The sequence below is a fragment of the Chiloscyllium plagiosum genome, unplaced genomic scaffold, assembly GCF_037043375.1.
Source record: "Chiloscyllium plagiosum isolate Xiang-an unplaced genomic scaffold, Cpla_swu_hap1 HiC_scaffold_18, whole genome shotgun sequence".
NCBI classification, from domain to species: Eukaryota; Metazoa; Chordata; class Chondrichthyes; order Orectolobiformes; family Hemiscylliidae; genus Chiloscyllium; species Chiloscyllium plagiosum.
The window spans coordinates 24,910,934-24,923,262 of record NW_028270156.1 but is presented as its reverse complement, the minus strand read 5'-3'; the positions used below and the strand labels follow the sequence as shown (position 1 = coordinate 24,923,262).

The 12,329-nt window shown below is 40.9% G+C and overlaps 1 protein-coding gene across 4 annotated transcripts in view; it reads left to right on the top strand.

Moving 5' to 3' along the window:
* Positions 1–73: 73 nt before the first annotated feature.
* Positions 74–12,329, top strand: part of LOC122557689 (chromatin remodeling regulator CECR2-like) — an 88,287-nt gene continuing 76,031 nt past the window's right edge. For all 4 annotated transcript variants that reach the window (XM_087996343.1, XM_043705536.2, XM_043705535.2 and 1 more), the window contains exon 1: positions 74–355. In XM_087996343.1, the coding sequence (XP_087852469.1) occupies positions 218–355 (138 nt within the window). In that variant the 5' untranslated portion in view covers positions 74–217. The remainder of the gene's footprint in view (positions 356–12,329) is intronic.

Here is a 12,329-nt window from a genome sequence, read left to right as displayed (position 1 = left end):
TGGTAGGTGCGGCGCAGCGCGGCGCGGGCCGGTCAGGCTGTTGGTCACAGTCAGTGAGAGCCGAGCGGCGGAGGCGGCAGCAGCAGAGTCGGAGACTGTTGGAGCTGAGTCGGAGAAGGACCGGCTGAACAGAGAGCAGTCGAGCCGGTGAAAAGAGGGACCGAGCGGGCGGCTGTTTGTGTGCGCGTGTCCCGGGCCGGATGGGAGCGGCGGCTCCATGGCGCAGCCGGGCTGTGTGAGGTCGAGAGGCCGAGTGTCGGCGGAGAAGCTGCGCTCCTGGTGGGAAGTGCCGGCCATCGCTCACTTCTGCTCCCTGTTCCGGGCTGCCTTCTCGTTGCCCGACTTCGAGATCGAGGTAAATCTTTGAACCGAGGCCGAGGTGTGGGGGGTGGGGGTGAGAGGGATGATGGGCCGTCGTCCTGGCCTCCCTTCCGCCCGCACTGAGACACTGCCTTCACTCGGAGAGCGGCCGGTAACGAGAAGGATTTGACGCCGCGTTCTGTTTCGGAATCGGGCGGACCGGCTCTACCCCGGCAATACTGCCGCCTGAATTTCCAAGGCCTAGCCTCTCCCCTTGACCCCTACCCCGACCTCGGCTTCAGATCTACCATTGGGATTGGGAACCGGGGAATTCCACCCTTTTCCTGCGGCCTTCGTTTTAGGGCTTGTGTTTAATCGATGCTTCTTCCACCTCGGCTTCAACTAGTATTCCTTGTTTGTTGCCAACCTTTTGTGTTTAGTTATTGTTTTGCCTGTTCCAGCTTTAGGGTTGGGTTTTAATTGGCTGCTTTCACACGGGGTTCGGTTTAATTGTTTTCTGCTTTGAGGTTTACTTATCATCCTGCTCGATCTTTAGGTTTGTTTGTCCCAAACACATTCCATTGCTAGATTTACTATTTCTTTTAGTGTCATCTTGAGTATGTTACTATAAAATCCAGTTAGTTTGAATAATCCGTGATTTAAGAGGATTAAAATCCTTAAACTATTCCTGTTCATACATTTGTTTATAATACAGTATTGATTCAGGAAAAAAAAACTTCTTTTTATATATATATATATATATATACATGTCGTTTTTACGACCACCGGATGTCTCAACGTTCTTCATTTCTGCCAAAGCACTTTTTGAAGTGTAGTCATTGTTGTAATATAGGAAACGCAACAGCCAATTTGCACACGACAGTGTGATAATGATCAGATTATTTGTTTTTGTGATGTTAGCTGGGTGATAAATATTGGGCCAGGATACCACTGATACTTTCCCTGCTCCTCTTCAAAATTAATAGCGTGGAATCTTGTAGATTCGTTAGGTGCGGGATGGTGACGGGTGCAGACAGCGCCTCAGATTAACGTCTCATCTGAAATACACCCATTCTGACACTGCACTCCCTTGTTATTGCAGTGTTGTGTAGTGCTTGAGTTTTGTGCACAAGCCCTACAGTGGGACAGAAGTGAGTTACTACCAGCTGAGTTACGGTTGGTACTGATTCTATTTAGTGTCACGTCTGTACAATGAATTATGATGATCATGCTGCGTGTCTGTGTAAAAAAACTCACTATTTAATTGTGGCAATGTTGCAAATGTTCCTTTTCATTATTTTTGTTTGACTATTGAGGCTTAGTGACTCATCTGTAATTTAAAGCATGACGTTATTCTTTTTGTAATGCATCTGTGTAGGCGAGCTGTGGGAAATGGTGAAAACTACCTTGAGTCAGCAGAGGCAGTGACGTTGTAATGTTTCCTTTTAAGCAAGGTGTTGATGAAGAGTCTCACAGGCTTATGTGGCTGTAAAACTTATTATTTCATGAGCCGTGACCGAGAACAGCTTATTTTATTGCTAATGTGTTGCATTCGGTAAAACAGTAATTTCCAAAATTAAAGCAAGCGAAAGCGGAGTACTTAAACCAACCAGGAGAAGAGAACTTAACCCTCACATGCTATTTAATTTTTTTTAGTTAAGTTTCTAGACAACTTAGTGTCTACTCTTGGATTATAAGTTGTTTTCATTCAATATGAAATTAACCCTTGTTGTATCCACGAAGGGAGGTATCACAGCACAGAATATAAATTATTTCCTTCTGCTGCTGTCAGATTTAATCTGCTATCTATCTGATTGTGGTCTCCTACACACTTTGTGTGCATGAGCAATCATGTTAGTTATACTGCTGTTGTTGCTTTTTTTTAATAGAAATAAATATTTTGAATACATGTAGCAACTTTCAATACCTTGGGTTGACTCGAAGCACTTTACAAAGCTAATTAAGTACTTATTAAAGTCATAGAGATGTACAGCACGGAAACAGACCCTTCAGTCCAACTTGTCCATGCTGACCAGATATCCCAACCCAATCTAGTCTCATCTGGCCCATATCCCTTCAAGTCCTTCCTATTCATGTACCCATCCAGATGCCTTTTAAATGTTGCAATTGTACGAGCCTCCAACACCTCCTCAGGCAGCTTATTCCATACATGTACTACTCTCTGCATGAAAATGTTGCCTCTTAGGTGTCTTTTATATCTTTCCCCTCTCACCCTAAACCTCTGCCCTCTATTCTGGACTCCCCCATCCCAGGGAAAAGACTTTGTATATTTATCCTATCTGTGCCCCTCATGATTTTATAAATCTCTAGAAGGTCACCTCTCAGCCTCTGACACTCCAGGGCAAACAGCTCTAGCCTATTCAACCTCTCCCGATAACTCAATAAAGGAATCCATACCAAACATCGCCTTCACAAGTCTATCTACCTGCGACTCCAATTCTAAGGAACTGTGAACCTGCACTCCAAGGTCTCTTTGTTCAGCTACGCTCCCTAGGACCTTACCATTAAGTGTATAAGACCTGCCACGATTTGCATTCCCAAACTGCAGCACCTCATACTTATCTGAATTAAACTCCATCTACCACTTCTCAGCCCATTGGCCCAGCTGATCAAGATCCTGTTGGTAATCTGAGGTAACCTCGGCTGTCCACTACACCTCCAATTTTGGTGTCATCTGCAAACTTACTAACTATACCTCTTATGCTCCCATCCAAATCGTTGAGATAGATGACGAAAATTAGTGGACCCAGCACCAATCCTGGTGGCACTCCACTGGTCACAGGCCTCCAGTCTGAAAAACAACCTTCCATCATCACCCTCTGTCTTCTACCTTTTAAATCAGTTCTGTATCCAAATGGCTAGTTCTCCCTGTATTCCATGAGATCTAACCTCGCTCACTAGTCTCCCATGGGGAACCTTATCAAATGCCTTACTGAAGTCCAAATAGATCACATCTACCGCCCTACCCTCATCAATCCTCTTTGTTACTTCTTCAAAGAACTCAATCAATGTGAGCCATGATTTCCCACGCACAAAGCCAAGTTGACTATCCCTAATCAGTCCTGGCCTTTCCAAATACACGTACATCCTGTCCCTCAGGATTCCCTCCAACATCTTGCCCACCACTGACATCAGGCTCACTGGTCTATAGTTACCTGACTTGTCTTTACCACCTTTCTTAAACAGTGGCACCACGTTAGCCAACCTCCAGTCTTCCGGCACCTCACCTCTGACTATCAATGATACAAATATCTCAGTAAGAGGCCCTGCAATCACTTACCTAGCTTCCCACAGAGTTCTAAGGTACACCTGATCAGATCTTGCGGATTTATCCACTTTTGTGCATTTCAAGACATCCAGCATTTCCTCCTCTGTAATATGGACATTTTTTCAAATGTCGCCATCTATTTCCCTACATTGTATATCTTCCATGTCCTTTTCCAATGTAAATACTGATGCAAAATACTCATTTTCTATCTGCCTCGTCTCCTGCAGCTCCACACAAAGGCCGCCTTGTTGATCTTTGAGGGGCCCTATTCTCTTCATAGGTACCCTTTTGTCCTTAATGTATTTGTAAAAACCCTTTGGATTCTCCTTAACTCTATTTGACAAAGCTATCTCATGTCCCCTTTTTGCCCTCCTGATACTCCTACTGCCTTTATACTATTCTAAGGATTCACTCAATCCATTCTGTCTATACCTGACATATGCTTCCTTCTTTTTCTTAACTAAACCCTCAATTTCTTTAGTCATCCAGCATTCCCTGTACCTACCAGCCTTTCACCGTAACAGGAATATACTTTCTCTGGATTCTGGTTATTTCATTTCTGAAGGCATCCCATTTCCAGCCGTCCCTTTACCTGCAGATATCTGTGCCCAAACAGCTTTTGAAAGTTGTTACCTAATACTGTCAAAATTGGCCTTCCTCCAATTTAGAACTACAACTTTAGGTCTGGCCTATCCTTTTCCATTACTATTTTAAAACTAATAGAATTATGGTTGCTTGCCTTAAAGTGCTTCCACACTGACACCTCAGTCATCTTCCCTGCCTGATTTCCCAAGAGTAGGTCAAGTTTTGTAACTTCTCTAGTGGGTATATCCACATACTGAATCAGAAGCTGATGGCCATACGTGGCTACAAACAGCAATTTGTTAATGACTGGTAATCTGTATTTTAGTTGCATTTTATTGAATGGGACATCAGCATTTGGGAAGAAACCCTCTTGTTTAAAAAAAACCTATTTCATATCCATCTAAGAGGGCATCTGGGACCTCAGTTTAAAAACTCATCTGAAAGATGCTGCCTCAAATGGTCCTGCACAATTTTCTGTCTCGGTCTGTGGAGTGAGGCTTGAATCTATGGTTTTCTGATTTGGAGTTAATCAAGATTTGGTTCTTCCAGCTCATTGCTACCTTGTAGTCCAATACAGCCAAACTTCTCCATGACTCTCATTGCTGATTCACTCTCTTGCTGACTCATTTCTATACAGCAATTGAATTTCTCAGCAAATTGAGAAATTTTCATGATTATCTTTAAAAAGGACATTGCGTAATGCAAGCAGTTCCCTTTAGCATTAATACTTTAAGGAAGCACTTTTGAATATTGACTGAACATTCAATGTTTGCAGTAATATACTTTCATTAAGGTATTTTAATCAAAAAAAGACAAATAATAGCAATGTGGATTAAAGAACTTTAACGTCTGGAACTTTAACCTCTGGAATTAGAAGACACCTCTTTGTTGGCAGGAAATTTGTTACAGTCATCCAGTAGTGAATGATCTACATGAATTCAGTTTGTCATGCATAATTCCATACTTTTAGTGGAACTGCAATGTTAAGTCTGTATGATGCCAATTTTTACCTCAAAGGACCATTGATATGAAAAAGTAATAGTGATCCAGTAGGGACTTCTCCTTTCATGATGAGATTTAAGGTGAATTATAATGTAGATCCAGATAATCCATGCTGTACTCAAGGGACTTGATGCATTGTATGAAAATAAAAGCATATAGAGAAGCAGTGTTTAACTGGTTCATCAAGATTGCCTCTGACAGTCACAATACATTAAGTGTGATTTAAAACACCCACATCCACCAGCATCATGTAATCTCCTGAAAGAAGCACAAATCATTGCGTTCCATGGTGTGGGTGTTGGTGTCTGGAAAATTCCTCTGCATGATCAAAATTAGCTCAAGAAATCATTGACCATAAGTTACATTGATTAAATAAGGCACAATGTCTTAAAGCACCAAGCACGTTAGAGGAACACATTCAAACTCAATTGGACATTGCTACACAAAAACTTTAGGGCAAATAAGCAAAAGATTGGGTGAAAAATAAAATTGGTTAAGAAACACTGATTTTGGGAGAGAATCCCAGATTTTGGGACCTTGGTATTCAGATGTCAATCAGTAGTGAACTAATTAAAATCTAGGCTGCTCAAGAGGACAGAATTGGACGAGTACAGATAGCGTAAAAGATTGTAAGTCGGAGAAGATTATGTATAGGATGGATTAAAGTTACAAAATGAATTGGAAACAAAAATGAGAGCAATCAAGTCAAGATATCTCTTAACTTGGTCATTTTGGGTCAATGGATCCAGGTTTGATGGTGGGCAGGGACTTGATATGAGTTAGGACTGTGTGGCAGCTTGGATGATCTCAGGTTTAAGGTGACTTTGTGAGATGCCTTTCAAACCTTTGTTGAAATAGTCAAGCCTACATCAAAGGTGGGAGGTACCTGGAACATGGTGCCAGCTGAGGTGGTGGAAGCAGATACGATAATGTTTAAGAGGCATTTAGACAGACACATGAGCAGGCAGAAAATAAAGACAAAATTTTATTTAAATGGTGATGCATTGGGAAATGTAAATGTTCAAAGGGATCTGGGTGTCCTTGAACACCAGCCAATGAAAATAAACTGGAAGTGCAGCAAGTAATTAGGAAGACAAATGTTTTGGCCTTCATTGCAAGAGCATTTAATTCAGAAGTAAGGCACATCTTACTGCAGCTGTGCTGTCATCCCGTTTCTCCCCTCAGTCAAAGCAAAACGCTCAGTGACAGTATATACCTCCTTCATCTTTATTCCAAGCCCTGGAGGGAGAGAGAACAATACCCATGTACACAGGGACATGAGTTCACAGTCTTCTCTGGAATAGCAATTTCTTAATGAACTATATAGTCATTTTACAGGGAGGAACATCTAGATAAGGCAACATACATATTGATTAGGTGACCATTACAATCAGCAAGTGTCACTAGCAAAGATTAAGCCATCTGGTGTTACACAATGAATGTTCTTACCTTAACTGGCTTCACATAATGAATACTTTTCACCTTGTTAAACTCCACCCTTCAGGCACTCTGATGAAGGGCTTTTGCCCGAAACGTCGATTTTCCTGCTCCTTGGATGCTGCCTGAACTGCTGTGCTTTTCCAGCACTACTCTAATCCAGAACCTTATTAAACTAACCTTACATACTGAATGCTTCTAACTTTGTTAAATGGCTATACATAGTGAATGCTTTTCCACCTTCTTAACACATTACCCTTGCTTCCAACACTCCATTGTTAACTGCAAGTTCTTATCTGATCTGAGTCATGTTCAGCTGTGCCTCGTGTTTCACAAAACTTACAACTTAACTCTTTTCCTACCTGCTTATACCCTACACAGAGGGACCTCAATTATCCAAAGCCGATGGGCAGTCAGGTTTTTGATCGGATAATTGATTTGACCTTAAAGGAAGCTGCACTGCACATAATTGCATTAAAAGCATGTTTACAGAGTTTTGATTTCATTCAATCGCTAAAATTTGTATAAACACTGGATATCGCTTTAAAAATCATGACATTTTTTAAAATCAAATCACTTTTTGTGTGCCTGTACAGTAAATAAAATTCATTGGAGTGGAGGTCAGTTATTATTTTCAAAGAAAATATCCAGCCGCTGTTGCTTGAGGTACTCCTGTCTTTTTTTGCGAAGATTCATCAACTTAACAATATCGACTTCATCTTGTGCTTCGTACCACTCCATGAAAAGTCGCAAACTGTCAATAGCTTCATTAAAGAGGACTAGAGGAGGTGTTGGTATCAGATTTTCCTTACCATCTATGCCATCTGTACTTTCCTGCTGTTCTTCTGTGACTATGTTGAATATCTGATCATTGCTGAGTGTCTCTGTTCCAATGTCGTTGTCACAGTTCACCCAAGCATCGATCTCAGTCTCTCCAAAGTCTCCTAAACCCAGCTGTCTGCAAATTTTGGTGATGTCAGTGGTTAGCCTTTATTCTGGATGGGTGACCTCTTCACTGGCAAGGCTCCCAACACTCCATGATTGACGATGGCTTAATGCAGTCCCAAGATTCAGCAATCACGTCTTTGACTGTGAATGCCTTCATAATTTCCTGAAGTCCTTTCTCTGCATTGTCTTCACCCAGGACAGCACGCAGCATGTTACGGTGATAATATTTTCCATTATTGCGATGATTCCCTAATCAAGCGGCTGTAACCTTGAAGTGGTGTTGGGTGGGAAAACACTTGATAGCTCCGTCTGTTGATTCTAACTGGCTGCCTTTCACAGTGTGTGCCCCCGCATTGTCAACATGCAAGTTGCTCGAGTCCAGCACTTGCCAAATGTGATCTGACAGTAGGTACAAAATCTTCATGGAACCAGGATGAAAAAAGTGGATATATCATCCATGCCTTATTTTGTGCTTTGTACTTCATGGGAAACGTGCTCTTGTCACAGCTCTTGAAACAATGTGGATTAGCATATTGCCTGGTGCAGACGAGCAGTAATTTGAGTTCTGTGGTGTTGACACAAGGGAAAATCGTGATGCGATCCTTCTCCACTTTGTCCTGACGCCTGCTTTTTGGCGGTGGATGCAAGTGTTTTATCCAGCAGTGCACGCCAAAATAATCCACTTTCATTGTACATTTGCTCAGGTTCATACTTTACTTCATGAATGATGGATTGCAGTTCCTGCCTTCCACGATGATTGTCATCCACAGATATCTGCTCTCCAAGAACTGAGTTGCCTAATGCCATGATAATGTTTGAAGTGCTGTAACCAGCCCAATGATACGCTGTGATCAGACTCACTGGTGTGGAGTTGTTCATGGAAACTGGCAGCTTTTTCCAGTATCATCGGGCCAGATACAGGAATTCCCTTTTCTCGCTGCTGTGAAAACCACAAAAATACAGCTTGGTTGAGTTGTTCATCCTTTGCCGACGTCATGGATTTTCTTTTTAGAGCATTTGCAGTGTCACTTTGGCTAATGAATTTCTCAATCGGCAGTCTTGCTTTCCTGATGTCAGACACTGTCGCTATTCCAATGTTGTATTCCTGTGCAACCTTTTTTGCCTTTTCCCCGTGATCCAGATGCTGTAAAATCTCGCTTTTCTGTTCAATTGTCACGGTGGTCTGCTTTCTCTTCACAGACAAGGTACGTAACTACAACAAACTCCCATCAATTGGACTAGATACGAACTCGGAAAAAAGTCGTAGAGGGAGTGAAGACACCACTGATTTTTGTCATGCATTTTAAATCCTTCAGCATGTCAGTCATTTTTGTGTGAAAATTCTTTCAACACTGTGACAATTGACTAAGATTGTTGCACCAGTGTCATTAACATCTCTTTGATGCAACATTTGCACACCTTTAGTGCAGGTGACCCTCATTTACGTACTGTTAATAAAAGACGCGATTACTGCACCATTGTTGGTAACACCACTGTTGTAAGGGTTTCACGGGACCTTCAGATCCTGTTCGGATAATCTGATTTTCAGATAATTGGTGTTCGGGTAATCGAGGCTCCTCTGTGCACATTCTCAGTACAGGACCTTGGTAGGACCACACCTGGAGTATTGTGTTTGGCGTTGGTCTCTTTCAAGAGAATATGGTTACAATATGAGTGCAACGAAGGTTCATTGGGCTAAAACTAGGGATGACAGGACTGTTGTATGGGTAAAGATTGGTTATACTAGGCCAGAATTCACTAAAGTTTAGAAGGATAAGGAGGGATCAGGTCAAAATGTGTAAATGTCTAACTGGACGAGATAGATTAAATGTAGGGCAGATGTATTCCTTGATCGAAGAATCTAGAACCAGGATCACAATGTCAGTATATGAGGGTAGACCATTTCAGACTGAGATGAGGAAATATTTCTTTACCCAGACCACGGTCACTCTGGAATTTGCTACTTCAGAAGGCTGGTGGTTGGGTTTTAGCCCAGTGAACCTCCGCCACTAGCTGTCCTTAGTATAACTGGAAATAATTGTTAGCTTAAACACAATTTAATGCTTTCGTCATTTTCAAAGTCTAAAATGTAACACAGGGACTTTTAATATCTGTGCAGCAAAGGATGTCATTCTGGTTGCCCTTCTCTGTCTGAACCGTTTCCAAAGTATCAATATCACCAGCATGGTAATGTTTTAGTCTCTAGCAGGGTTAAAAATAAAAAGGCCAATTACAGTGCCACTGAAGCTTCATAAACTGCTTCAGGTACAATAAATTGAAAGAGGAACAGTTGTTATAAACATTTAACAATGTTTATGAGGAGAAACCTCTTCAGTCAGAATGTATGGAATTCATTACCACAGACGACTGTGGAGGCAAAGTCATTGAGAATATTTAAGATTTGGAGGTGCTGGTTTTGAACTGGGGTGTACAAAGTTTAAAAACCTCACAACACCAGGTTATCGTCCAACAGGTTTATTTGAAAACTAGTGAGAATATTTTAGACCGGTTCTTGACTGTTATGGGATCAAAGGTTACAGGGAGCAGGTGGGAGAATGGGGTTGAGAAACTTATCAGTCATGATTGAATGGCCTAATTTCTACTCCTATGGTTTACTTCTGCACAACGTCAGCATCCCACCGGAGTCCAGTGCAGGGCTGTGAAAATAGATGCAGTTTTCAGTTTTTAAATTGACTGCATTAATTTAAGTCAGTATTATAATGTTGTATGGTTATTCTACAAAGAGAGCGTATTGGCATCAGGCTCTTCATTTGCAGAAAACATTTCAGGTCTTCCTACTGTCTTTCACTGTCACATGTCTGGTCAGAATTCAGTAATGCACTGTGGAAGAATCAGATCTGGCACAGTCCAGAATCAAAAAACACTGCAGTCCAGTAAAGATACTATAGAACTTCTGAATGATGACTAGCTTCAGAAATATGCTCAGCCCCATCAACAAGAGTTTTTGTTTTAGTAGATTTTAGTGGAGAATAAGGAGAAATTTATTTTAAAAGTATAATATTAATTTTGCAGGTCAATTGCATTCTTTAAATAAGCAAGCATCCGATGACCTGAGTGACTTTAAGTTGGCTAATAAATTAATCAAGTATATTAAGAAAGAGGAAAAAAAATCTACAGTTGTTGTGCAATTAAGGTTGCGAATGTTGCACACATATATTGAGAAGGCGGTCACAGATACAAAAAAGGACTTAAAACTAGTTGCAACTGTATTAGCAATTACTTTGAAACAATGTTTTGAACTCGTGGGAAAGATTTGCACCCCTAAGATGTATGTTGAGTTGAAACCCTGAATAAGCATGAAATAATTAACATGTATTAAATAATTGTGATGTAAGTATTGCAGCAATGAGAGCCATTAGGTCTCATAAAATTGCAAAGACTTAAGTGATAATAATGGCATTATTTTAAGTACAATTAATCAGGCAATAGTGTGTGCCTTGGTGACAGATTTGTGTGGCATTAATGTTTACTCTGAGGATGTAGGTCTGCTGTCAAGTATGAGTGTACCTACCTGTCTGCCCTGAAGCCTGGGTTCAAGTCCAACCTCATCCAGAGGTTTGTCATAACACATCTGCACTCGATTAAAAAAAGTCTACTGAGAGCATGTAATTACTCAATGCCTGACTGGTTTGGAAATTAGCTTTAATATGGTGCTCATTTTCCAAAAAATGTGGCACGTAATCAATTGTGCTTTCTGTTTTGAAGTTGTGGTAATTACTAACTAATCATTCATATTTGTTTAGATGTTGCCTGACTAACTTTTTGTCTTTTTTTTGAGGAAGTGGCATCTGGGTGTACTTTGAAAAGCCCTGTAATATGCCTAGACAGACAAAATGCATTTGACTGTCTGCTACACATTGACCTTAAATCAAGAGACTATTCAAGTTCAAAATTGAACAATTTTTTTTGAAGAATTGGTCAAAGCATTAGAAACAGATTGTGTTTTGTTGAAGGTAGGTCAGAGTAGGAAAAATTGCAATGGGTGTCCCACAGATCAATGTTGAAACATCTTTTGTTTCTGTATTGCATTAATGATGTGGAAATTAGAGTAGCTTGTAAATTATGCAAAACTACAAGTTAGGGCTAATTCCAATGAGGCTGCTATGGAACTATAAAGTGAGTTGGACCAAACACACAAGTGGGCAGAGTAATCGCAGATTGCCTTGATGACAAATCTGAAGTATGTCATATAGGAAACAAAAATAAATGTCATAAATACAGAATTACAGCCTAAATGGTGTCAAAATAGCTGAGGATGCAACTTTTGAAAGAAAGACCAGGTGTTCCTAATCTGTGTGCCCAAGTATTGTACATCTATTTACTACAATCAAAATTAATAAGATTTGGAACTGTGTAGGCAAAGCACTGAGCTGCAAATCAGAGGAGCTTGTGTTCATGATACATAGTGCTCTGACCTAACTACACTTCAAGTACAGCAGCTATCACTTACATTGTTATTGCAGAGGATAAAGAGAAGCAGCTATTTTTAATCAGTGTTTGGATGTATAATAACAGTTCCAGGGCAGGTGAGACTGCTGGAACCATTTGCAGCAATGCAACCATGTGTGTTGCAAGACCCTATGAGGAGCAGTCTATATTGGGCAACTGGTGCTGGTTTCGACTGTGCCAACAAAAATGTTTGCACCAGTTTGGCTATTTCAGGCAGTTCAAGTGGCTATATTCACCCCAAGATTGCCATTCATTAAGTTACTGCTTACAAGTTGGGGTTTCCCATTGAGCATTGTTC